The sequence below is a fragment of the Aspergillus nidulans genome, chromosome V (assembly GCF_000011425.1).
Source record: "Aspergillus nidulans FGSC A4 chromosome V".
NCBI lineage: Eukaryota > Fungi > Ascomycota > Eurotiomycetes > Eurotiales > Aspergillaceae > Aspergillus > Aspergillus nidulans.
The window spans coordinates 1355411-1379581 of record NC_066261.1 but is presented as its reverse complement, the minus strand read 5'-3'; the positions used below and the strand labels follow the sequence as shown (position 1 = coordinate 1379581).

Below are 24171 nucleotides of genomic sequence, written 5' to 3'. Positions count from 1 at the left end.
AGCGTCCTCATATAATCCAGGAGGCCAAGACTCGCAAGACGTCGATTAACACGGCTATGGCGCATCATCCCTCATACCTAGTCTCAGTGGCTACATGTTTCAGAACATGATTTTTGGATCTTCAATAAAGATATAGTTACATAGTACTATTTGTATAGTGACCCTCCAAACAGGCCGCATACTGAGACTACGGATTGTGACAATTTCTGACCACGTTCATCGCAAAGTCAACATCAGGGGAACGAGGGACAGCAACTGTTCAGTGTGCTTAGACAAACCTCCATCACTCTGTCAAGCATGTCTCTTCGCAGCACAGCACGGACTGCCTGGGCAGTGCGTTGGCGTGGCAGGAAATATGGTAACGCTACCTTAAGAAGATTTTTTTGCTATGATTCTACCAAACTAGTGAGTCCCATCAATCGGGCAGGATGGCCGAGCGGTTAAGGCGTTAGATTAGAAATCTAATCCCTTCGGGGTCCAGAGTTCGAATCTCTGTCCTGTCGATTTTTTGTCTCCTTGTACGCTGTCCGCTTGACCCCGTAGAATGGTATTGATTCGCTATAAAGCGTATGCCAGCAGTGACGGATTTGCTGTACTCATCCTCTACTATTTCCAAACATGCTGCTACCCGATATATGCATATACTTAGACAATGCGGCAGTATATGCGCCCACCTCGACAGATTATACTTGTGATCCCCTTGATTCCGAGCAAGGAATCGCATGGCTTAAAGCTGTGAGAAACTTAAGTTAGCTGCACACATGGTGCATTGAGTCAATAGTATGCTATGCTGGACCATGGGAAGCACGATCGCAGGCGCCCGCTGTAGTACTACATGCTTGCTCATAGCTACTGCAAAGGTAACATGCCTGCAATCTGGCCGACAGCAGCATATTAGCAGGTCTATGAAAACAACAACTGGCCGAGAACGATGCATGACAATTGTCTCTGGCATAGGCGGACTCGTCGATTAGCCTAATCTGTCCAATGGGTGGTGTCTGGGATCAATCGAAAGGATACAAAAGGGTCGGTGAGAGTCGACTATCTCAAGCCAGAGATTAGAAGCGGTAAGCGAGTCGCGACGAAGTAAAACTGTGGCGGTAATCGGTACCAACAGCTGCTCAAAGCTGCTCAAAGATCATTTCTTTTGGCTGGTTTCAAGTCTACAAACGAATAGGTGGGAAGTTTTATACAAAGTTTGTTCGTTGATATCACTAGATTATATGACTCCTTGATTGCAGTAAATCTGCTCAAAACACGATCGCTCTTATCGAAAACATGCTAGACCAGCTTCAACTCATGTTTGTATCCTTTGATCCATTATCATGCTGGTGCCGTGCGGAAAGCCGCTGCACTCGATTCAATTCTTCGTTTCGCGGTGAAAATGCCGGCAACTCCACGTTCCTGGTTTCGACCAAGCCAAGGCTTGCGGGCTTCTCCCAAGACCTTTCGCCCGAGATAGTAGACAAGCTGGCCGACGATAATAAGAACAAACGCAATCGGATACATCCAGTGAACGCTGTAGTGGAAGACCCGAATGCCAATGATGACACCCCAGAAGTTCATGGTCAAGAGGGAGATGTTGAAGAAGGCTGCAGACGCAAGACGGAATAATAGTGGTGCCGTTGAATAAAAGATTGATAAACACAAGGTGTAACCTGTCAGGTATCCGCCCACCTGTCCGTCCCAGTGCGCGTGCTGAATGGATTTGCGATCAAAGATTGCCGCCTGGACACCGTTGATTATCATGCCGAAAAATCCCATCTGACCAATGACCTCGTATACCGGTGCTGTGCTGACGAAAAACTCCTCACCCGTGTTTGCGAGACCGTAAAAGGACGCTCCCAGGAGGGCAAAAAGGTCACCTTTGATCTGATTGCCGCGCGAAATATCGCCCCCGTTCGTGCCTTGGATATGATCAGACGCAATCAAGATACCCATACCACCGATGCAAATCAATATGCCGAGCACCTGAGAAATGTGGTAACGAACGCGAAGGAACAGGAAAGATACAACGACTACGACGACAATGGCCCAGAAATTGATCAACTGCGCGCTCATCATAGTGGTGTACTCGTAGGCCAAGACCATGAAGTAGTTGCCCTCGACATCGCAGAATGAAAGAATGATATCTATGACAATATTTATTAGAGATCGATCGACTAAAGATATGTCTTCGGCGGGACGAAATGAGGACTCACATTTCCACCCGCGCTTCCATAGCATCTCAAACCAGCCTTTGATACCATACTTGTATATGGTGTACGAGGTGAAGATGATGTTCAGCAGGGAATAATTGAAGAATGTTTGGAAAGCCGGGATATTGGTGTTCTTGTTCGCAAGAAGCGTGTTGAACGTGTTGGTGCCAGTGTTCGCGATCGCCAAAAACTGTCTAATCAGAATGGATCGTCAGCAGTGCGTAAGATGGTATTTCAATTTGCGCATTTACCCAAGTAGCAAAGTTACGTAAAACTCCTTGGTCCGGAAGTAGGCAAAAAACCCTTTCTTTTGTTCATCGACTAGGTCCGCAGCGATTTCCGGTGCGGAACTTTCCCTCGTCGGATGGGCAGACACCACTGGGGACGGAACTTCGCCATAGTGTTCTGCAGCTGTTGTTTGAACGGCTGGCCGGTGCTTGGTGTCCGACATAGTGGTACCACCGTGATCGTGAAAGGTGCGACGATGTGGGGTTGCGAAATGACGGGATTAACAAGACTAATATAACGACTTTGCGATGGGAGCTTTATGACCTGGTCGAGCGCAAAACTCCCAGAAGTCGCTCGCCTACGGTCGTCTGAGATGCCGCAATCAGAGGAGGTGGGATGTGCAGGAAACCAAGAGCAGGAAAAAGCAAGGAGCGAGAGGAGGTCAGAAAAGTTAAGAGAAAGCTGGAAGAGGCCCGAAGCGGCGGGCCGGGCGTGATTCCTCATTGGGCAAGAGCCGGTCTGGGCTCGAGATTTAAACGAGACCAAAGCCTCGTGGGGGTTCCTCTGCCAATCAAAATGTGGTCTCCGGCCCACTCTTGCGATTGGACTTTGGGCTGTCAAAGCTCTGCATGGAAAGCGGATAATCGGTGTTCTCCGTCAGCATTTAACAGCAAGTTGTCCCATCGGCTGGGTCGACTTTCGCGTAGCATCAATGTGGTGAGATTCCATGAGGAACGTCAACACGTGGAAAAAGGGCAACTGCGTATGGCAGACTCATGCATTCCTTAATTCAAACCGAGGGTGACATAAATCCATGGTAGATCTCCTCAAGTACATTCCGTTTGCGCTTGCGGTCTGCCTGTTCAGCCTCCTCAGTTTCAGTTGGCGCTTCTTCTGGCTCTCGCGAAACCCACGATCTCAGCGTCCCGTCGCCATGCGCGGAAAACACCTCGATGCCCTGGCCAGACGCGCCGTTCCCACGCCACACTAGAGCGTTTATACGCGCAGCGCTCAGAGCGTTGGATCTACCTTGTATTTGCGATCGCTGAGCCATCAAACCGGGAACCCGTAAACGCTTGATGAATGTCCCTTCTCGAAGTCCAAGCATGAAAATCTCTCCTCGGTGGTCGGAGTCACTGAAATTAGCCCACAGAAATATCTCATGGCCTGCGCCCATCTGACCATGGGGCACAATCAAGGGCGCCCTCTCTGCTAAATGGAGTGAGGAGGTATTCTGGACGCGTGGGCCAAAGTGAACGAGTGTGTTAGCGCCGGTTGCTGCTTGCCAAACACGAATCCTGGCGTCCTGGCCGGCTGTCACAAGATATGATCCATCTGGTGTCCATCGAACGCCTGTCACGGGACCGTTGTGCGCCCGAGCGTGGGGTGAAAACGCGGGGCGGCTGCGATACAAGCTTGGGGTACTCCGGGGAGGAACGAGGCCCACTGCATCATCCATGTCAAGAGTGGCAATCGCGGAGTTATGTCCTGCGCGGCGAATGTCGAATAGTATTACTCGATTGTCCGTTGAAGCGGAAGCTAGTATGTGAGGTCGATGGGGAGCCCACGACACGGAAAGGACGGCAGAGCTATGACCGGGTAGGCCATGCGTGGATAGCCCAGATCGCAGGTCGAGTAACCGAACGGGCTTTTCGGAGGTTCCAACAGCAACAAGCAGCGGCGAACTCGGATGGGCAGACAGGGAATGGGCGTACGGCGTACAATCGAGTTTGAAGGTATGGACAGGTGTAATGGTTGGCGGTTGCAGGGCCGAGAGCTTCAAAGTCCCATCGTGAGAGGTCGTGATGATCGTAGACGGCGTTGGATCAAACGGATAGATGGAAACAGATGTGATAGCATGCGTATGGGCGTCATCGTGCGAGAATTTTGTGACCGAGGCGGCCGGTCGGTGGGTGTAACTGAGCTCAGAGCCTCGTGCCTCTAAATCCCACAGGTGTATCGACGGATCGGCACCGCCAGAGACCATGAACCGACCGTCATACTGATCAATTGCTAGCACATTAGCTCCAGCTTTATGGGCGTAAATCTCGTCTGCACTCGATTCGCGTATTTCACTATTCGCAGGCTGGGCGACGCTCGAGAAGCGGATGCCGGGAGCGGGTTCAAGGTTATGGACAAGACGGAGTGTCTGCGCAGAATGGAATGCGGACGGAGGAATGGACCCCAGGGCCCTGTTCAAGAGATACGAATTCATTCATTAGGACTGACAACAATAACGTCAAAAGATGGTGGAGAGGCCGAAGAGGGACCACCGTGTACGAACTCGGTCATAACGGACTAATGTTTTTCCGTGGAGGTGTACAGAGGAGCTCCCCTACGTTAGTTCAGACTTCATGACTTCACAACCCCTCATACGAAACTGACAAGGGGATCTCTACCGGGCATGCACGAGTGTCACAGCTTGTGAGGTCCTAAAGGTCAGCCAAATGGCACACTTTGACTCCTGACCTTGTTTGAGAATAGCGACCCTGGTAGGCCCGCTCAGAAACGATGAAACAGCAGAATGACATGCGCTTATAAGTAGGTGCAAATAATACCGGCGTCTCAGGTTTGAGGCTCATTTGCTTGACATTTGTGAGAATCTGAGTTAACACAGATACAAGGGCCTTATCTCCTCTAGCAACCTTCGTCGTATGTTGCCCGCCGTATGTGCCAGTAGTATATCGGATCTGCTCCTACCTCATACACGGTTCAATTCTCCATGAGCCCCACATCCCCACATTACTGGCAGTATTACTGTAGTTTACTTAAGGTGAGGTCATCTCGGCCACCATAGGCTCGAAACGCGCATCTCAGCAACTACAACCATACAATGGAGACCTTCCGCCCTGCCTTTGCTGACCGGCCTCGCCCGCTCCTTTCCTACGGCCTCCCATTTCCTGAAGCCGTCTCCCGCCATGTTGTCGACACTTTCAACGCCAAGCGCGTCTATGTCATTTGCTCCGGATCGCTGGCCAAGACAACCGACTCGCTCGACAGGCTTGCCCAGGCGCTTGGGAGAGTCGATGTCGCGATTGTTGGCCGACGGATTGGCATGAAGAGCCATACGCTTTGGTCTGAAGTCCTTGAGATCACGGAAGACGCACGAGTCTGTTCGGCAGATCTCATCCTCACAGTTGGCGGTGGGTCGTTGACGGACGGTGCGAAAGTGATTGCATATGTATGGTTACCCGAGTACCTTGATTTGCACGTACTAATAATGTAGGCTCTCGCAAATGGTGCAAAAACCTTCGAGGACCTCGAAACACTCTGCATGGGCCCGAATCAGGAACCCCCCTCTGCACCCGATCCTGCCACTCCCACGGTTCCCATTGTCTCTGTTCCCACGACCCTTTCAGCAGGAGAGTACTCCAACTTCGCAGGCGCGACGAACGACCGCACGCACCGCAAACACTCCTTCCAAGCACCTCTCCGCGGACCGCAGCTGATTGTCCTCGATCCACAGCTTGTATCCAAGACCCCGGAATCAGTTTGGATAAGCACCGGCGTGCGTGCGGTGGATCACTGCGTCGAGACGTTCTGCGCGGTCAAGGGAACGTCAGAGGAATCGGACTCACTGGCGTTGAAAGCGCTCGCGAACTTAGTGCCAGGGCTTGTGAGGTGTCGTCATGATCCGAAGGGAGAAGATCTTGATGCTCGGTTGACATGTCAGCTCGGGTCCGTGGATGCCATGGCAGCTTGTACGAGCGGAAAGGTTCAACTGGGTGCTAGCCACGGAATTGGCCACCAGCTCGGTCCTCTCGGCGTCGGCCATGGCGAGACTAGCTGCATCCTCCTCCCAGCCGTATGCAAGTACAACGCAAAATACAACGCCAACAACGACCGCCAATCCCGGCTGCGCGAGTTCCTCCTGGAGCAGTCGATAGTCGCGGATGTAATAAAGTCGCGCGGTCTGCAAAAGGAAAGTCTTGACCTGGGAGACGTGCTAGATGCTCTGTTTCGGGAACTCGGCATGCCGCGGTCACTGGGTGAAGTTGGCGTTGCCCAGGATAAGCTGGACGGCCTCGCGGCAAACTCTCTGCATGACCGGTGGTGTCGATCGAATCCGGTTCCTTTGAACGAGAAGGAGCAGGTACTGGAGATTTTGGAGCAGGTAATTTGATCGACGTATGTACCTTTAGATCTAGAAATGCATATACATCTGATGGACTGCATATCCCTGATGATTATGGCCAACCCTACACGTATCGGCGAACGTGCAACCATCCCAATATCCCATTCTCAACAAAGCCAATAAAAAGCTAGTAACGAGGGACAGAAGATGTAACGCAACAGAAACGCGACTCTAGACTCCAACTATCATCTGTTTCAGTACAAAGACTCTGACAATGGATGCCTCGTCATTCAACACGAAACTCGGGCAAAGAACAAACACCTACCTGACTTCGAATTATATAACTTCTTCAGGCCACATTCACACAGGCTACGGAGAAATCTAGTTTCCTGGGTCTTTAGGTTATTATTAAGAGGAACAGAGGTAGGATAGAGAAACCCATAGCTACGGTACGCAAGCCAACAGCCACACGATGTTGGTATTCTCACGTACGATTGAATAACTGTGGGAGGCACATTTTGTGTCTGGAAGTGGCCACCAGCTGCTCTAACCTCTCAATGGTCTTATGCGATTGTCCCGCCTTCTTCTCTCTGCAGACTTGTCAAATCGAGGTGGGAATATCATAATTACACACCATGAAAGCCGGAGTGTGCTCTCCAGGTACTGCCGTGCTTTATCATTTGTCGCCCATCTACACGTGACGCCGAGATTTGTATACACCGACTTTTTGATTGCAGATAAGCCATGAGCGCAACAAATATGGCTTCAATGGAGTCGGCACTGGCAGCAATCGAATCCATAAAGCCTGGAGAACGGTTTAGCTATGCTAAAATCGCTGAGCAGTATGGTGTAAGCCGTACGACGTTGTCTAGAAGACATCGGGGTGTTCAGGGCTCAAAAAAGGCACAATATGCAAAACAGCAGCTGCTCAACCCCCAACAGGAGGATGAGCTTATAAAATACATCGACAAGCAGTCCGAGAAAGGCCTAGCGGCATCCAGGCAGATGATCGAGAACTTTGCTCGAGAGAGTGCTCAAAAAGAGCCAGGAGCAAACTGGGTTTCGCGCTTTCAAAGGAGACATCAGAGCAAGTTTATGAGTGTCTGTACAACCGGCAGTGATTCTTCACACAGGGAGGACGAGACTACCTTTAAGTACTCACAATATTTTGCTTTATTAAGGCGGAAATTGGATGAATACAAAGTCCAACCAGAGGATACCTACAACGTGGATGAGAAGGAGTTTCTTATTGGAATCGGCTCTAAAAACAAGAGAATCTTCTCCAAGGAGAGCCATGAAATCGGGAGCTTCAAAAAGCATCTTCACGATGGTGACTGTGAAAGGATAACTGCAATTCCCTGTATTTGCGCAGACGGAAGCAAGCTGCCTCCTGGCCTGGTCTATCAGTCTGCTTCAAGCAAAATACAAGATACATGGCTTCAAGACTTCAATCCTGAGTATCACAATTGCTTCTTTACATCCTCCCCTTCTGGATGGACCAATGACGATGTGTGTTTGGCATGGCTTCGGGATGTTTTCGACAGGGAGACGAAGCCAAAGGCAAGGGGCCGCTGGAGGCTCTTGTTGCTAGATGGTTATGGTTCATTTGTCACAATGAAGTTCCTTGACTACTGTGAAGAGAATAAGATTCTCCTGGCTACATATCCTCCTCATTCAACACATACATTGCAGCCTCTTGATGTTGGCATCATCTCTCCTTTATCCGAGGCGTATGATGATGAAGTAGAGGCATTTCTGCATGCATCTCAAGGCCTCAATGCTGTTACAGAACGAGAATTCTTCGGACTGTTCTGTAAGGCCTGGAATAAGGCTGTATCTCAAGCCAATGTTGAGAACTCATGGAGAGCAACTGGATTAGTGCCCTGGAATCCTGATGTTGTTCTGGCTCGTTTTAAGGAGAATGCAGCACAAAAAACTTCACCTAGTGAGTCTACACGAGCTATATTGCGAGGGGAAGACTGGAGAAATATTGAGAGGCTTCTCAAGCAGGCGAATGTTGACGTTCAGAATGAAAATACTGAGAAGTTGAGCCTTACAATCCATCACCTTTCTACGGAGAAAATCATGCTGAAGGCGCGCTGCAAAGACCTTGAGGATGCGCTAGCAAATGAGAAAAAGAAACAGAAACGAGGAGAGTCTCCTATATTCCAGTCACAGGCCGCAGAGAGTGGTAATACAGTCTTCTATTCTCCTAGGAAGACCCAGCAGGCGCGTAACCTGCAAAAGGAGAAAGATAAGGCTATACAGCAAGCTGAAGCTGCAAAAGAGAAAGCCAAGCTACGAGGACAGCAAGACAAAGAAGAGAAGCAGCAAAATGCTAAGAAGAGGAGGAGGAGGAGGAGGATCAAAGCCTCAGGAAAACAGATTCGATTGCAAGAAGAAGAGGAGAAAAAGCGCCAGAGAAAACACCAGAACGAGGAGACTTGGATAGCCGAAGAGTCAGAAATACAGCCTCAAGATGATATTGTGACTGCTAAAGAAGGCAAGCCCAAGTCCCCCGCAGCTCCAAAGCGCCCAAAAAAGCAGAATCCCTCTCCCAAACACTTGATGCTCCCAAAGGGCGTCACCGCCGTAAGTCATCGAGGAAGGCAAATCCGGCTGCCACACCGGTTTAGCGAGTCATGAAAAGTCTAGATGGCTTCATTGGCACGTCATTTTCACAGATCAAAGGGTTATTGAGAAGGGAATATTGTATGTGGCTCAGCAGCTTCATTTTCACCGCTTGTGGCGGTCGTTAGATCGAGTGTCATGTGTAAGTGAGCGGCCGATGGCTAGGCACAGTAACAGAGGGCGTTTTTTAACTTTTGACTTTTGGATTGTGGTAATAGGTCGTCTAAAAGTGTAGCCCTCAATCTTTGCGTGCAGTGTCAGCTAGAATTCGTAACGACATAAGAAAACGGAGATGACAGAACTATTTCTGTCCTTAAGTGGTTGAAAAGAGCAAAGTAGATACACCGCAGATTACAACAAGTCTCTATATATAGTCTCAGAGCTAACTGAATGCCCAAGATATCGAGAGCAGGTTTACCGGCTAAGAGAGGGCTTGACAACACCCAGCGAACTCTAACCTGATGACAAGTTCATCCTACACGTTACAGATTAACTACAGTGCGGCCCCGTTGAGCCATTACAAGTCATCCCAGCGGAAAATACGCCTATCTGAAATTATCCCCAAGATGAAGTTTCTATGTTTTATCTAAACATTTCTAAGTTAAGTATCTACGGTGGCCTGAGCCCACGGTGTGGTGATTTCAGCCTCTAGATCTCGCTCTAGTCGCTCAAGAGATCTAAGAAAAGGAGCCTTGAATGCACTCTGACCCTGCATATAAGAGATTAATAGTCGTACAGCACCAAGAGCTTCCTGAGGCTTTAGAAGGGGGGCCGGCTCGGCTGAATCTTCATTCAGATCATTAGAAAATGGATCTGCATTCCTAGAAGCCTCGGTAATCAGTACTGCCTCTGGAACATCTCATTAAAACTAGTGAACTCTTGAGACTCCTCTGGAGGGTTGAAAAGTAAGGAGATATCCAGATTTGATAGCCTCCCAGATTGCTGACCTTCATATATAGTGGTCTTTGATCAAGTGCTTCAATTGGAAGCTGTATAGGCTCCACAACCAGCATGATCCCATAAAAGCAGGCTAAGATAGTTGAACTCTGGACATCATGATGCCAGGACCGTGCAAGCCAGCGTATGCAATCTTGAATCGCTACAGATTCAAGCGGATCCACTTTCTTTCATAGTGAGAAAGCATTAACCACTGTTTTCGATAATATATCTTCAGGTTTTGGATAATGCCCTGATCGAGAGGCTGGGACCGGCTTGTCGAACTTGGGACCCAGCAGATGCGTATATTAGGAGGAGGAGGAGAGGGTGGTGGTGGTGGTGGTGGTTGTGCTAGCTGTAGGCAGAAGATGCGCAGGGAGGTTGTCTATTGCAAGAACAATTGATCGTTGGCCAATATGTTGATAGAAATCCAGGAGCTATTCGCGCATGATAATCTGGTTCATGCAGGCATTCTTGTTCCACTGCCACCGAATTCCAATTGCTGAGACAATGACATTGCAAAGGGCTCGTGGCTTGCATGTGTTCCCAATTGCCCATATCGGCAGCCGATCAAATCCGGAGGCATGACACAGCATATCATAAATACCCAAGTCTTATCTTTTCTGACACCAGGCCTTTTAATGGAAGATAGGCTCTGTGATGGAGGAATACGCCAGAATAGTCCCGGACTCACCCATATTATAGATGTCATCCTCATCATACTGACCCGCAATCGCACGGATTGCCTTCATCTTCTCATCAGCCTCTTGTGGACTAAGCCAGCCTTACTGTGGTATGCACGCTGCTTGATATTATAGCGCTCTTAAAATCGATGTAGCTAACCACCACTAAAGGCAGGTGCAGGCTGGTCACAATATTAAATCGGAGAACTTCAGCGTTGGGCGTGCTTTACTCACAGAGATATCGCCACTGATGTATGTCCCGATGCAATCAAATGTATGTACAATGCCATTGAAATGTGATAGCTTCGAGGTCTTGCCACTGGCCGATGCCTTCGCGAGTTGCTGAGAAAGATTTGATTCAATATCAATGGAACGATGTTGTGCAATGAGAATATCAGAAGCAGTAGACTAGCTTAGACGGTGATCATAACGAGCTTGGAGCCATGATATACAGTCCTGCGTCAAACGGCAAGACTAGCTATAAATCTAATCTCACAAAGAAGCTTCAGCTGAACGTCAAAGTCTTTTGGCGGAATATATGATTAATCAGAAAAAGGTGTTTAGTAACTTAGGACGAGCTTTCAGATAGTCGATATTGTTCTCGATATAACGGGGTCTGGTAGTAAGGCGAGGTGGGATTATATGAGCTGGAACTCACCCCCAGACGATATATCAGCTTAGCAAGGTCTTACTATAAATCTGGTCTGTGAGTCTTATTGGATACCAGTTAATCCACTATACTATACTATATGCCGTAGCTTTGAAGTATATTGTGTACATGGTCCGACTTGATCCCCGACGATACCTAAACATTTACCCGCCGGCCACCTGATCGGCATACATAATGAATAGCAACATCCCCAGTCTTCTTTCTGTGCTCAATGAACCTCAAGTCCTTGTTCCGAATCGAAGCCCGACCTCTTCTCCAATTTAGACGCCTCAGCACCACCCGTTCCTCCAAGATGCGCCTTCCCTACGCCCCCTCTGAGCCGCCGACTGCGGACCCCGAAACAGCCGAGATCTACGCCCGCATCGCCGCCCGCCGGCGCCCTCGACCCCTCATCCCCCTCGATCTCTCCCTGCTGCACTCCCCGCCCGTCGCAGACGGCTGGAACAGCTTCCTTGGTGCCATTCGTACGCAGACTGTAGTCGACCAGGGCCTCCTTGAACTCGCTGTCTCGAGAGTGGCCGTGATCACGCAAGCCGTATACGAGTGGAATGCGCATGCCCCGCTAGCTTTGAAGGGGGGAATCAAACCGGAGGAATTGCACGCCGTGCGAACGCTGCCCTCTACAGCAACCGGAGATGTGGACGCGGCCGTAAAGGCTCTCGGGCAGAGTGCGTTGACGCCGCAGCAGAGGGCGATTGTGAGGTACGCGGACGAAATGACCCAGACGGTCAAAGTGCAAGACGAGACGTTTGCGCAGTTGCAGAAGGAGGGGTTCTCGGATCGCGAGATTGTGGAGTTGACTACGGGGATTGCGTGCTACAACTGTGTGAGCCGGGTACTGGTTGCCTTGGACGTGGGAGAGAACAATGCGCGAGAGATGAAGAGCGTGGATGAGCTAGTTGCGGGTTTGAAATGATTCTAAATCTCAATTCAATTCATGTATATATTTGACTATATAGAGCAAATTCACCCAGTAGATGACGTATATATCTAGTCTTACAGTCATCGGTCACTGCAGCGTGATCGACTTGACCTTGGGCCCGCCACATTCATACGTCGCCAGCAGCGTGCGGTCATCCAACGCCATGATACCCGGCCAATGGCTCAGATGGGGACAGATAACCGCCGGAGGCGACCATTGAATGTGACCGTTATTTGGAGGGGTCCCGTAAACAACCTTGATGGATGCGTTCCTTGTCCATTTCACCTGGGAATGATCTTCATCCGTCATGAAGATCACCGCCAACGAGCCATCCCCAAACGAAGCGACCTGCGGAGATCCCGCATTGTGGCCGCGTGGTGGCACGTAGACCCGATGCCGATGACCCCATGTGTAACCATCGTCATACGAGATCAGCGCCTCAAGGTTGAAGGTGCCAAACGTCGTCGTCTCAAACACCATAAGTAGCGCCTCGCGCCCATTATCAAATGTTTTTGCGATCCCGTTCATCCCATCTCGATACGGATCGTTCTTTCCCTCAAGGCACTGCGGCGGACTCCAGGTGGCTCCTCCGTCCGTCGACCGCACCAGCATCGTGCACTGGTTGTTGTGCGCGAACTCCTCAGAATACGTCAACATAACCTCTCCTTGCCTTCCCATACGCATGAACGGCTCCCAGATACCATGTGGCGGTTTCTTTTCCGCCGCCTGCGAGAGGAACCGCCAGCTCTTCCCGCCATCTGTCGACCGGCACACCGTGATGCGGAAATGCGTGGGGCCATTGGGACCGAGATCGTGATTGCGGAAGGCCGCGAGAACGGTGTTGGGCGCCACCTCCAGGATGTACATATTGTCGACATCGCCGTTTCCACGGGTCACCTCGGCGAAGTCCTCGAAATGCCGGCCGCCATCTGTGCTTTTGCCGATGTGAAGGATCCTTGTTGGACCGTCAAAGCAGGTGCATGCAGAGAGAATGCTGCCATCAGACAGTTTCGCGAGTCGAGGATACGTGCCGCGGGGCTGAGAGCGGACGAGGCGTTCGTCCTCGTGGACGGTGCGGGAAACGTGGAGTGGGGGACCTCGAGATGAGGGGCCGTGAGAGGAGCCGTGGTGACCTCGATGGTCGTCTAGGCCGATTTTCGACAGTATTTTCTGACCAAGGTGTCCAGGCATGGTGTTGCTTCAATTGAAAGATGTTGCAAGGTTCAGGGGGAATAATAGGACGAGATTGTTGCTGCCTTCTGCTGACATTCCAGCGCCATTATGACATCATTGAAAATTGCCGTTGGGGAGGAAATTTGACTGAAACAGTGGTTTACACGGGGATATTATTCGACGCGTCGTCATCAGGCTAGACGATTAACCGTTACAGTTGTGCCTGCATTCCGTGGCGGCATGGCAATGTGGGGAGAATTGGCGTCTGCGTTGCTCTGCGCTGGGGTGCTGTGCCCCACAAAACAACGTATGCTCTGAAGATCAATATGAACAGCTGCTGAAATATAGACTTTTCTCGTATAGCTATCTGAGCTTTGTGAGGTCACCTCGACTGGAAAGCCTATGTTACTTCAAGCCCACGGTGCCTTCCTGCATCTCCCCGCAGTTCGGCCGGCTCAGCATCTGTTGAGACTGGCCGGCATATTATTTCCCAGAAAAGGTTGCAAAATCGATAAGGTTAAGGGTGTTAGGCTTTCAAGAAGAGTTTTGTTTTTGCGAGACACATGAACAAAGTCATTGAACAGAAAGAATCGCTTAATTACATTGCTGACTCCGTCAGACCACTTGTCCAAACGCCGGGGGTAGTAATACAGGTACCATCAAAACAGCCGTTCACCGTGTCATCCAATTGCCCACTGTCTCTCCAAACCAACCGACAAGTTTCTCGCGCCGTTTGTCTCGAGCCTCATCGTGAGAGCGGATTACTGGTAACATCCCTTTCACGTATGCCTTCTGTTCCTCCAGCTGTTGATAGTATGCCCGGATTTCCAGCTCTCGCTCGTGTGGAGTCAATCGCTCCAACGGTTTCGACGGGGTGAAGCCCTCTGGGATTGGCTCTCCTCCGGGAATTTCCAGCTCCGCGGGGCCAACGCTAGCACGCTCAATCGGCTTGGCCTGGGGGTTGAAAAGAGAGGTTAACGGCGGCGGTTCTCGACCGGCCTCCCGAGCTTCTTCCACCTGCTTCTCGTAGTCGAGCATCTCGTGATATAGCTTATCGGCGTGCAATTGGATCCGCTCCTCCCGCTCGTCGTCCCATTGGTGTGCTGAAGCGTATCCTAATGCTTGCAAGAATTTCTGATTGGGTCAGCAAGGCTCCGATAGACCGTGCGGAAATATAGCACCCACAGATTGTGTTGTGAAACAACGAGTGAACACCTTGTTCTTGTCTTGACAGGCAGTAAGTCGATCGCTCATAGTAGGAGGGCTTTTCAAGCAAAGATGATAGATCTCGTTTTCGATCGAACAGTTTTCCATAGCTGCCCGTTTTACCATAGCTTGGCGCTGCTTAGAGTGCGCTTTCAATGACGGAACTCCCGTCGTTTCGGGTCCGACTTCGCCGGGAGAAGGAGGTTTGTAGGTTTTCCATAAGTGTGCATACCGGCCGTCGGGGAAGAGCGATGCGGAGGGAACAGCGGGAGAGGCGGATGAGGCGTCGTCAGAGGATGTAGTAGATGGTGAAGCTTTTTCTTCTGCTGCTGGCGGGCTCTGAGAGGCGGGGACGTATTTCTTCGGAGCTTCGTTTTCGAGGTATTCGCGAAGGCCGGGGTCAAGCTTCTTGACCGGGTCCTCGTTGTTCGAACCCCAGAACCAACCCATTTGATACAGTCGGGCGCAATGAGCGACTGGTCGTTATTCAAGGTGCGTTGAGGGATAGTATGTCGTAGAGCGATCGTGAGGGGTGGACACCGAGCTGGACATTGGAACAGAACAAACGCAGTGCAGTGGCAGAAGATTTGGCGCCAAACCCAATTGGGCGGACTCCGCGTTTCCAGTCGGAAGGTCACGAAGTAAACGCTCTCCATCGTTCACCACAACACCCATTTTCCATCTGTATACCCATTTCGCGTCCGATTGACGCGTCGCTTGGCGATGGCTTCCAGTAAGTACCTTCTCCATGGTCTGCGCTCCAATCTCGGTATATCTGACAATGTCCTTGACAGACAGAGTAGAGCGGCTGCAGATGCGGCAGCGCGGAGCAGGGTATGCACCCTCAATCTATGTCTTCCTAGCCTGGCCGCTGACTTGGGATTCTCATAGGACGCGCAAGATTAAGGAAGTCGATTTCGGGTTCTCTCTAGGTCTCGGAGCGCCCGCCGAAGAATCATCTCAACCCGCGTCCCAGCCCACCAACAATGACCTCAAACCAGCATCAGCGCCTCAACCTCCTTTACTAGAGGCTCCCCCTCTCGTTCCAGCGCCGTCAACAGCAGACGCCATCCAGACCCAGTCGACGCCATCACCTACTCGAACAAATGCCTTTGGCGCATTGCGAGACCAACCCGTGCGAACTCCAGGAAGCGCGCGCAATAAGCTCCCACCCCGTCGGTCCACCTTTGACATTCCCCCAGACGATGAACCGGAGCTGGAGAGGAGTAATAAACGGAGAAGGATCGGTATGTTTCGGCTAATCGTCTACGGGAAGTTGGCTAAGTGTTACTAGAATCTCCCAAAGATAATGCACCGCCGAGTGGCGCGCAAATCGAAACCCCGATCGACGCCCCTCAGAATGGTACCGCAGAGACCACAGTTGAGGCCCCAAGTGAGGGTCAAGCAATACCAATTCGGACCATTACTTCGAACCAAGCGCCCCGACCCGACCAAGAAACTGCCGCCGAGTCTTCTTCGATTCCTGCCATTGGAACGGATGGAAACCCGCCTGAAGCTTCGAACGAGGAGCATGAACACCCTAAAATAAAAGCTACTGCGCGACTGGAATCTCCGCGTGTAAACGGCACGGCGTCACCATCAGAATCGTCGGAGGACAGGCGGAGAGGAAAAAAGGGACGGCCGTCTCCATTACGGGATAATGTCTCTAGCCTCGCAGCAACTGAGGCTGTCTATCAACAAGCTGCCCATAAGCAATTACCGGACTCTCGACTTGAACCCGCTGGAGCAGCGCAAGAAACGGAAGCTCAAGGATGGTTTACGAGAACACAAGATGAACAAACAAGAAGCCCAAATCTAGCATCAGTACAACCTTCCGCCGAACCTTCTGCGACCGAAAAGGCAACTGCTAAAGAAGGTACCTCGGAGGCTGTACCGAGAAGCACTGCAGGCAAGGGTGCTCGTGGACGAAGGAGGAAGAACTTAGAACCTACGGAGGAAGCAGCTGTTACAGAGCGGGACTCTGATGAGCCGAGTGCGACTCCGGTGGAAGAGGAGGTTGCTGCAGATAACGATGCATCACGTGAGAATCTCGATTCGCCTGAGAATCAGCCAAGTGGAATAGATAAGGGCAAGAAGCGCGCTGGGCGACCCAGGAGACACATCCGTTCTCCGACACCCTCGGAAGATTCTGCTATGAGCAAGAGGAAGAGACAGCACGAGAAAGATCTTGACCGAGCGGAGACACGTCCAGAGCAAGAACAGCCAGCTGCTACAGCTCGCTCCAGTAAGAAGAGGAAACAGCACAACGAGCATGAGTCCAGTCCGAGACAAGAACAAGATGAACCTGGGCCACAACCAGAGGTCGAAAGATCCCGCGATAGCAAGCGGAGGAGAGGACGTAAGGAACGAGAACTAACTCCACAGGCTGAGCGGACAGAGTTTGGTACGGCAGTGAAGGCAGCTCGGGCAGGTAGAAAGAAGCAGCAACAACAAAAACTGCCGTCGGAGCTAGAACAATTAGCCCCTGCAGAAGCTGGACAAGCCCGCTCCGGGAGGGGGAGAAAGCGGCCAGAGAAGCAGGTGCCGGCGGAAAGGCAGGATGTGCAGCTGGAGGCTGAGCCAGAAGCTGAAAGAGTGCATGCTGATAAGGGGAAGAAACGACAAAACCGGGCACCGACCGCGGAGCAGGAGGAAGAGCCGGAGCGTGAGCTGGAGCCAGAGACTGAACAAGAGTCTCAACCCGGGCAACATCCCAAAGATGCCAAGCGCAGAGACAAACGTCCAGCCCAGCCCGAAGGGCCTCCAGATGACGGCACAGAAGACCAGCCGCAACCTAAAACGCGAAAGCCGCGACAACCGCGAGGCGAAACCGTGCCGGTCACGGTCCATCGGCTTGCAAATGCGGCTTTGCTCGGCGGCGAGCTCTTTGAATCTTCTGACGAAGACGATGCTAACTCACCGGATGGGGTATCCAACATACAACCAACAAGGCTGCCGAGCCGCGGGGGCGTCAACCCTGCAGATGTCCTTGCCCAGATTTGCCGCGAGACGCTCGAGAAGACATTGACGACGCTGAAAACTGGCATTGAGAACGAGGCCAACGCAACAAGACGCGCAGAGTGGACACTGCGCCGCAAAGCCGTGGAAGCATACGGTGCAGAGCTCGAAGGCCGACTTTCCGATCTCAGCGAGATGCTCGACAGCAACTTCATGCTCAGCGCTAAAGTCAAGAAGGCGAAGCGCAACATGCTGGACCTGCGAGCCCGCCTCGACCATATTCGCCGGGAGCGCGAGGCCGTCGCCCTGAGGCTGGACGCTGTGCGGAGGAAGCATGCGCGGGAAGAGCAAGCCGGAATGGTATGCCCGTCCTATCTCCATCTTTTTTTTTTAACCCCTTCAAAGCAAGCCCACTAACAAATACGACCAGGCCCGCTCTACGATCAACCACTCCCTACACAACCTCGACCTCGCCCTCGAGCGAGGCCAGAACCGCACTTCCGCCACACACAGCGAGTCGCCAACAGCCGGCCTGGAACTCCGCCTTCGCAGCCTGGCGCAGAGTGTGAGCTCGAGTGCGCCCGGTTCTCAAGGCGGCATCCTGAGTCAGGTCAAGTCGTTCAATGCCCAACTGGAGGCTGCAGCGCGGCGGTTAGAGGGATGACCTCCTTGAACTCCTTAGGAGCCGGTACCCCGTTATTATTACGATTTTGGTTATGAGGAACGGCCGGTCCCGAATTCACTATACCAGGAAACGTGTCTCATGCGATTGACCGAACCGAAAGTACAGTGACATACAGTGACACCGTCGAACTTGCACGGCTCAGGAGCAGCGTCCGTGCCTGCATACAACTTTAACAAGGCAAGATCGAGAAGCTTGCTATAGTCAATAGTGGTATCGAAGAGCGGCCAGGGCCGGGCCTGCCTTGCTCCCCCATGAATATCAACCGAGGCAAGAAAATTCTTGCCTCATAAATCAGGCTCGCCACCCGGAGACTTTCTGCAGGCCTCTGTTTCTCGATTCATCCGAGCCACGCTGATTGGTTAGCCTCGGGTATTCGGCGCTGTGGAGCCTCCTGACTGAATAATGGTCATCTTTTAGACGATAGCCAGATCTTCAAATTTATCCCCCTCTTCCGCTTGATAAGCATCTCAATTAGCAAGCCGTGGGAACAGAGTGGAATCTTCAAGATCTGGATTAGAACGCGGGCGGGCCTTTCGGTCTGCTTCAGTAGTATATATTCTGTCCGTCTTGCTCAGAATGTCTCGTAGTCTCCAATCTTCCCTAAAACTACACCACACTACTCTACACAACTTTACATTACTACATACTTAACTCCTGCTCCTATTCTTCTTGCTCTTCCTATTTTCCCTCCTGCCTGCTCTTGTAACAACACAATGGACTCCTCCAAACTCTTCACCCCACTCAAGGTGGGCAACATCCAGCTCGCCCACCGCATTACCCTCCCCCCAATGACACGATTTCGCGTCGACGAAGGCCATATTCCCCAAGACCAGGTCGCCGAGTACTACGCGCAGCGCGCCGCGGTCCCCGGCACCCTGCTCATCACCGAAGCAACGCTCATCTCGACACGGCCGGGCGTGTATACGCACGTCCCGGGCCTCTGGAGCAAGGAGCAGATCGCGCAGTGGCGCAAGGTCACGGACGCCGTGCATGCCAAGGGCTCCTTCATCTACAATCAACTGTGGGCGCTTGGGCGAGTCGCTGACCCCGAGGCTACGAAGAAAGAGCACGGCGGGTCTGAGGGACGGGTGATTGCGCCGTCCGCTGTGCCGCTTGATCCAAGTGGGGAGCCTCCCAAGGAGATGAGCGAGGAGGACATTGCGGGTGTGATTCAGGATTTCGCAACGGCGGCCAAAAACGCTATCGAGGCTGGGTTCGATGGCGTTGAGATCCATGGCGCGAACGGGTACCTCGTTGACCAGTTCATCCAAAAGGCCGCGAACAAGCGGAGTGACCGGTGGGGTGGCAGCGTAGAGAACCGTGCGCGCTTCCCACTGGAAGTGATCCGAGCTGTTGTCGATGCGATTGGCGCTGAGCGCACAGCGATTCGATACAGCCCGTGGAGCACGTTTCAGGGAATGGGGGTTGATCCGGACGAAGAGCAGATTGCGCAGTTTGCGTACCTCGCAAAGAAGACGGCCGAATTCAAGCTTGCGTTTGTGCATCTTGTTGAGGGACGGATTGCAGGCAATACCGAGACGGATGAGAACGGGGGCCGGAACCTGCATTTCTTCTTTGATGCGTACGGGCGTGCTGGCCCGATTATGGTCGCCGGTGGGTATGTCGGCGAGACTGCGCGAGAAGCTGCGGATGTCCAGTACAAGGACTACGATGTGATGATCGCCATCGGGAGGCCATGGACCGCGAACCCGGACCTTCCCTTCAAGGTTAAGAAGGGGATCCCGTTGCGGCCGTATGAGAGGGAGCACTTCTATACCGTGCGCAGCCCGAAGGGATACATTGATTACGACTTTAGCGAGGAGTTCAAGGCTGCCACTGGAACTCGGCTGTGAATGGCCTGTCTTTTGCATAGCGAGCGTGCTGGTTTCATATAGATATGCATATAGACTAATCAGTGTCACTGACATGAATTTGGGTTGCACCTCCAACTGCTTCTCTGTTGAACATGACAGTCTCAGTATTTGCCCTAACTGGGACGTTGGCCAAGTATTATCGGCTCTTCACCAGGGAAAAAAAAAATCAACCCCTCAGGGTTCCGTAGCCTTTTACTTTTCCGCAAGAATATATATGGTTTCTAAAATGCCACCTGCCTTTCAAAGATAGCCACTGCGCTATATAAATCGGTTGTTCTTGCTCTTGAAGACTCGGTTTGCACCTGTTGACAACTCAAGAGATCTTGTACTATAGCACAACTTGCGAACAATCAAGGTGCCTGGCTCCCCCTTGGTGAATCCGAGCAGCTGATGCGTGTACAGGCTTTTCAGCTTTACATTTAAAGACGCTAGAACTGCATCTGCTTGGATTATATGCCAGCTTTTTGGGCGCTGAAAGCAAGCAAGATGCAAGAGGTGGTACGATCGACGACTGGGGCGTATGTTGCTCTATCAAAAGCCGATTGTAACGGGCGTAGGTAGTATTGTTTTCAACTAGCTGTCCTGTGTTCACGAATATCACAAGCTTAAAGAAAGAAACAAAAGATAGAAGCGCAGATATCTTCCTCCTCCCTTTATCAACCTTTCTGACTTCCCGGATTTGTATGCCGACGGATCCCTTTCCCGAAGTTATAAGGACGGATCTCCTTTCCTAAGCTTCGAGGCCGCAATTCTGAGGCCGTATACTGATGTTGCAGAAACCTTATCTAGAACTGGGTTGAGGGCAATGGCCGACAACCAAAATCCGGGCCATAGCCTGTGAGACCGATTATCAAGATTACCTCTGATCACCTTCTAGCTCTGTAACGAATGGAGTTATCCGGGCTCAGTTTCTTCTCATAAACCTATCTTCCTGGTATACACGTGGACCAGCAGACATGTCAGACTTCCAGATTTTGTCCCATCAGTGCTTTATGTATTCGTCTCTTCCTCATTACTACAAGCCATTGCGCTGTTAGGGCTTTGGTAGCCTCTTTTGACAATCCGGGCTCTGGAAGAAGTGAATTTGTAGATTTTAAGATAGCAGATCCTTTGCCAGACCGTTGGAACTTATCTCTAGAGTTGATATCGGATGGGTCGTGCGTTGGAGGGTCTTTATTGGTTTTATCAGCCCCGTACGGCTTGCTCTGCGGAGGCCTGAATACCTCATTGATCGAGACATTACTGGTGTCATGGAGTTGGTTGGTTTCCGGATCCCAGACAACATAGAAATGGGTACCTCGGTATCCAACAATATGAACTTTCTTTGCCTTTGGGTCAATCATGCTAGTTGGCTTCCCAGCATGCTTTGAAGCTTCATGCAGATGCATCCAAGCAGGTGAACCAAATTTGACAAGATGCTTGATATTTGCATCGCCATTGTTCCAAGCAGAATAGGGGGTAAGATGCGCGCATGGCTGGATTTCCGGATCGCTAGTTGGCGCCATAGACCTTCGGTCATTGTACAAAGGGACTTGTGTCGGTAATCGGTTCAGATGATAGACAGCTGTCTCCAGGGCTTGTGGCCATAGCCAACGTGGTAATCCTGAATCGGAAATCATCGCTCTTGTAGACTGCAGAAGTGGTTGGATTCCGCGTTCACTAACGCCATTTTGCCATGGAGAATCTGCTGTGGTTGGCTCCAAGACCAAACCACAGATTTGGCAGAGTTTCTTCACCATGTCGGTAAAGAATTCGCGATCGCTTCGGACGAAAGCTGGTGGGCTAAATCCTTGGTTCTTGATATGCTTAATCCACCATTGGAAGGTAGGGATAGCTTCATCTGTGGTCCGAAGAGTGAAGAACCATCGATATCGTGTTGCATCGTCCGTGATTAACAAGAAATATCGAGTATTCTCGATGCCGGGCGGAGCTTGCTCATCCTTGCAATTCAATGTTGCTCCACCTCCTGCAATAACAATATGGATTCGCGCTAAGATCTTTGTAGCGCGCGAAGCAGGTTCCTTGGAGATCTGTCTCCTCTGTTTTGCTTGTCTGCAGATGTCACAGAATGCTAGAGTCTTTCGTCCTTTGATCTTCAAAATCTTCTGTTGTTCGAACTTTAGTATAGCTCGAAAATGGACATGAGATAGGCGTTGGTGCCATTCTGACATGGTAGCCGTTGGTAAAGCATGGTCATGATCCTTCTGGCCATCCGAAACTGGTCTAACATGATATCGGCCTGTTTCCTGCTCAAGGTAGGCGCCAAGAGAATCTCCTGTAGGTGATTTTATAAGGAAGTGCTTCTCGAAATTGCCATGTAGGGATATATCAAAATTCTGCTTATCCAATAGGCCGAAGGACAGCAGGTTCGTCTTCATTGCAGGTGCATATCGAACGTCAGGAATCTCCATTCCATGAACTAATGCAGTTCCAATTCCGATAATCTGATGTACATGGCCACCGGCGTCTTTTATTGATGCTTCATGATCTCGGAGGTTGCTGAAAACATGATCCCTATAGGAGATATGAAAGTCTGCAGCAGTGCTCAAGAGCCAGGGGGGTTCGTTATCATGCTTGGGCTCTTGGGCTAGTTCGCTTGCAATCGAGTTGGCCTGCGGATGGTTTCGTAGGACGAGTTTCTGGCCTTTTGGTTGGTTCTTATCGTCAGAGGCCTTTTCTGGATGCAGTTCCCGACAATCATTTGGCCTATGGTATCCTTTTCCGCATGCTATTACAGAGGCACCTTTGTACGCATGGGCTTCTGACCCTGACAACCCTGCTTCGTTCGAGGTGAATCCTTTAGTTCTGTAGGGCTTATTCGATATCTCGCTTCAAGCTTGAATCGTGGCGGATGCTGGGGGATGCATTTGTTGCTGGAGGGAGAAGATCGAGCAACTAATTGACCCGCAAAAGTCGTAATATCCAGGTTCTTGATCGGTCCTCGGCCGCAGGAGTAGAACTCGTCTAGCTTTGTATGAACAAAGTCCTGCTGCCATTGACCTAGAGAACAGATAAAGATGTCATGGATAAGATCTTCAAAGGATAGATCCATTCGCCTAAGCTTTTCCCCTATCCGTTGATAATCTCGGATCATCGCTGGGTAGTTACCCTGTGGGTTAATATCAAGCAAGGCTTTGACGGTCACAAGGCGCTCTTCGGCCGTCGATGGGGCATATGTTGATGCTATCCTAGCCCATAGTTCCGCAGCTAGGGTAGAGCGTTGCCGGCAGATGGTTTCTCGTACGTGCGATGCAATTGATTGAAGAATCCTTGTACGCATAATGACATTCTTCGCATCCCAACAGGCGATATCGATTTCATTACTGCCATTAGGTGGCTTTGTTTGAACGAAGATATCCTTAGCGTCAATTATATAGGCATCCATAAGGACGGAATCGCGCCATGTTATATAGTTATGTCGGTCACTAAGAATCACTGATCTTCGGGTCCGAAATTTTGATTTGGCCAGTTTCCAAATGCGTTTCCGCTCACGATATAAAAGATCTAGCTGTTGAATCCTCATATTTCGATCGTAGGAAGCATCCTGTTGGTTTCTCGGTGTAAGTGCTGAGTAGGAGACTGATGTTGAAGTTGTTGATGTTGTTGTTCTGCGCGTACCTCATGTATCTCACGCCTGATCTCATCGCGCAATTCCTCAACTATCTCCCGACCTAGTTCCTCACGTAGTTGACGACGTAATTTGGCTCGCGTATCTTCCATCATGGTTGGATCGTCCAGTTGGTCTTCATTTGTCGAATCGTTCGATACTTGGTTGTCCGTAGATATAGGTGTTTCCGGCTCGTGTTTTCAATGTCTTATTCTTATTTGAAATGGTGCGTCATTTGCTTTGGCACCTCGTGAGGCTTTTGGTAGCAGTCCAGCGAAAAATGCCTCTATAAACCTGATCCAGGGGTGATACACAAGACTGATGC

The 24171-nt window shown here is 50.9% G+C and overlaps 10 protein-coding genes across 10 annotated transcripts, besides 1 other annotated feature; 5 read left to right on the top strand and 5 right to left on the bottom strand.

The window, feature by feature from the left end:
* Positions 1-24171: part of a sequence feature (contig 1.89 1..282268(1)) that runs on past both edges of the window.
* Positions 1223-2649, bottom strand: ANIA_05236 (DUF914 domain membrane protein; the record flags this gene model as incomplete). The annotated part of the gene is made up of 3 exons (XM_657748.2): positions 1223-2132; positions 2202-2392; positions 2450-2649. The coding sequence occupies 3 exons, from the start codon at positions 2647-2649 to the stop codon at positions 1324-1326; spliced, it is 1200 nt and encodes a 399-aa protein (XP_662840.1). The 3' UTR covers positions 1223-1323.
* Positions 3177-4718, bottom strand: ANIA_05235 (WD repeat protein; the record flags this gene model as incomplete). The annotated part of the gene is made up of 2 exons (XM_657747.2): positions 3177-4618; positions 4711-4718. 2 exons carry the CDS (start codon positions 4716-4718, stop codon positions 3217-3219), a joined length of 1410 nt encoding a protein of 469 aa, XP_662839.1. The 3' UTR covers positions 3177-3216.
* Positions 4827-6575, top strand: ANIA_05234 (iron-containing alcohol dehydrogenase). Its single transcript, XM_657746.2, has 3 exons — positions 4827-4967; positions 5051-5607; positions 5653-6575. Exons 2-3 carry the CDS (start codon positions 5260-5262, stop codon positions 6547-6549), a joined length of 1245 nt encoding a protein of 414 aa, XP_662838.1. The 5' UTR covers positions 4827-4967; positions 5051-5259; the 3' UTR covers positions 6550-6575.
* ANIA_05233 (uncharacterized protein) lies at positions 7261-9359 on the top strand (the record flags this gene model as incomplete). The annotated part of the gene is made up of 4 exons (XM_657745.1): positions 7261-9093; positions 9186-9213; positions 9261-9274; positions 9351-9359. 4 exons carry the CDS (start codon positions 7261-7263, stop codon positions 9357-9359), a joined length of 1884 nt encoding a protein of 627 aa, XP_662837.1.
* Positions 11633-12337, top strand: ANIA_05232 (carboxymuconolactone decarboxylase family protein; the record flags this gene model as incomplete). The annotated part of the gene is made up of 1 exon (XM_657744.1): positions 11633-12337. One exon carries the CDS (start codon positions 11633-11635, stop codon positions 12335-12337), a length of 705 nt encoding a protein of 234 aa, XP_662836.1.
* Positions 12431-13543, bottom strand: ANIA_05231 (sialidase family protein; the record flags this gene model as incomplete). The annotated part of the gene is made up of 1 exon (XM_657743.2): positions 12431-13543. The coding sequence occupies exon 1, from the start codon at positions 13532-13534 to the stop codon at positions 12431-12433; it is 1104 nt and encodes a 367-aa protein (XP_662835.1). The 5' UTR covers positions 13535-13543.
* Positions 14189-15172, bottom strand: ANIA_05230 (uncharacterized protein; the record flags this gene model as incomplete). Its single annotated transcript, XM_657742.1, has 2 exons — positions 14189-14650; positions 14702-15172. 2 exons carry the CDS (start codon positions 15170-15172, stop codon positions 14189-14191), a joined length of 933 nt encoding a protein of 310 aa, XP_662834.1.
* On the top strand, positions 15446-18344 carry ANIA_05229 (uncharacterized protein; the record flags this gene model as incomplete). The annotated part of the gene is made up of 5 exons (XM_657741.1): positions 15446-15455; positions 15517-15556; positions 15614-15969; positions 16029-18040; positions 18111-18344. 5 exons carry the CDS (start codon positions 15446-15448, stop codon positions 18342-18344), a joined length of 2652 nt encoding a protein of 883 aa, XP_662833.1.
* On the top strand, positions 18915-20218 carry ANIA_05228 (alkene reductase; the record flags this gene model as incomplete). The annotated part of the gene is made up of 1 exon (XM_657740.2): positions 18915-20218. Exon 1 carries the CDS (start codon positions 19079-19081, stop codon positions 20216-20218), a length of 1140 nt encoding a protein of 379 aa, XP_662832.1. The 5' UTR covers positions 18915-19078.
* On the bottom strand, positions 21199-23962 carry ANIA_05227 (GAG-pre-integrase domain-containing protein; the record flags this gene model as incomplete). Its single annotated transcript, XM_657739.1, has 3 exons — positions 21199-22945; positions 22975-23783; positions 23858-23962. 3 exons carry the CDS (start codon positions 23960-23962, stop codon positions 21199-21201), a joined length of 2661 nt encoding a protein of 886 aa, XP_662831.1.

Excerpts from the sequence above, each read along its gene's own strand:
- ANIA_05234 (XM_657746.2), top strand. The coding sequence starts at position 5,260 with ATGGAGACCTTCCGCCCTGCCTTTGCTGACCGGCCTCGCCCGCTCCTT. Across the intron at positions 5,608-5,652 it reads GTGCGAAAGTGATTGCATAT|GCTCTCGCAAATGGTGCAAA; the intron begins GTATGGTTACCC and ends CTAATAATGTAG.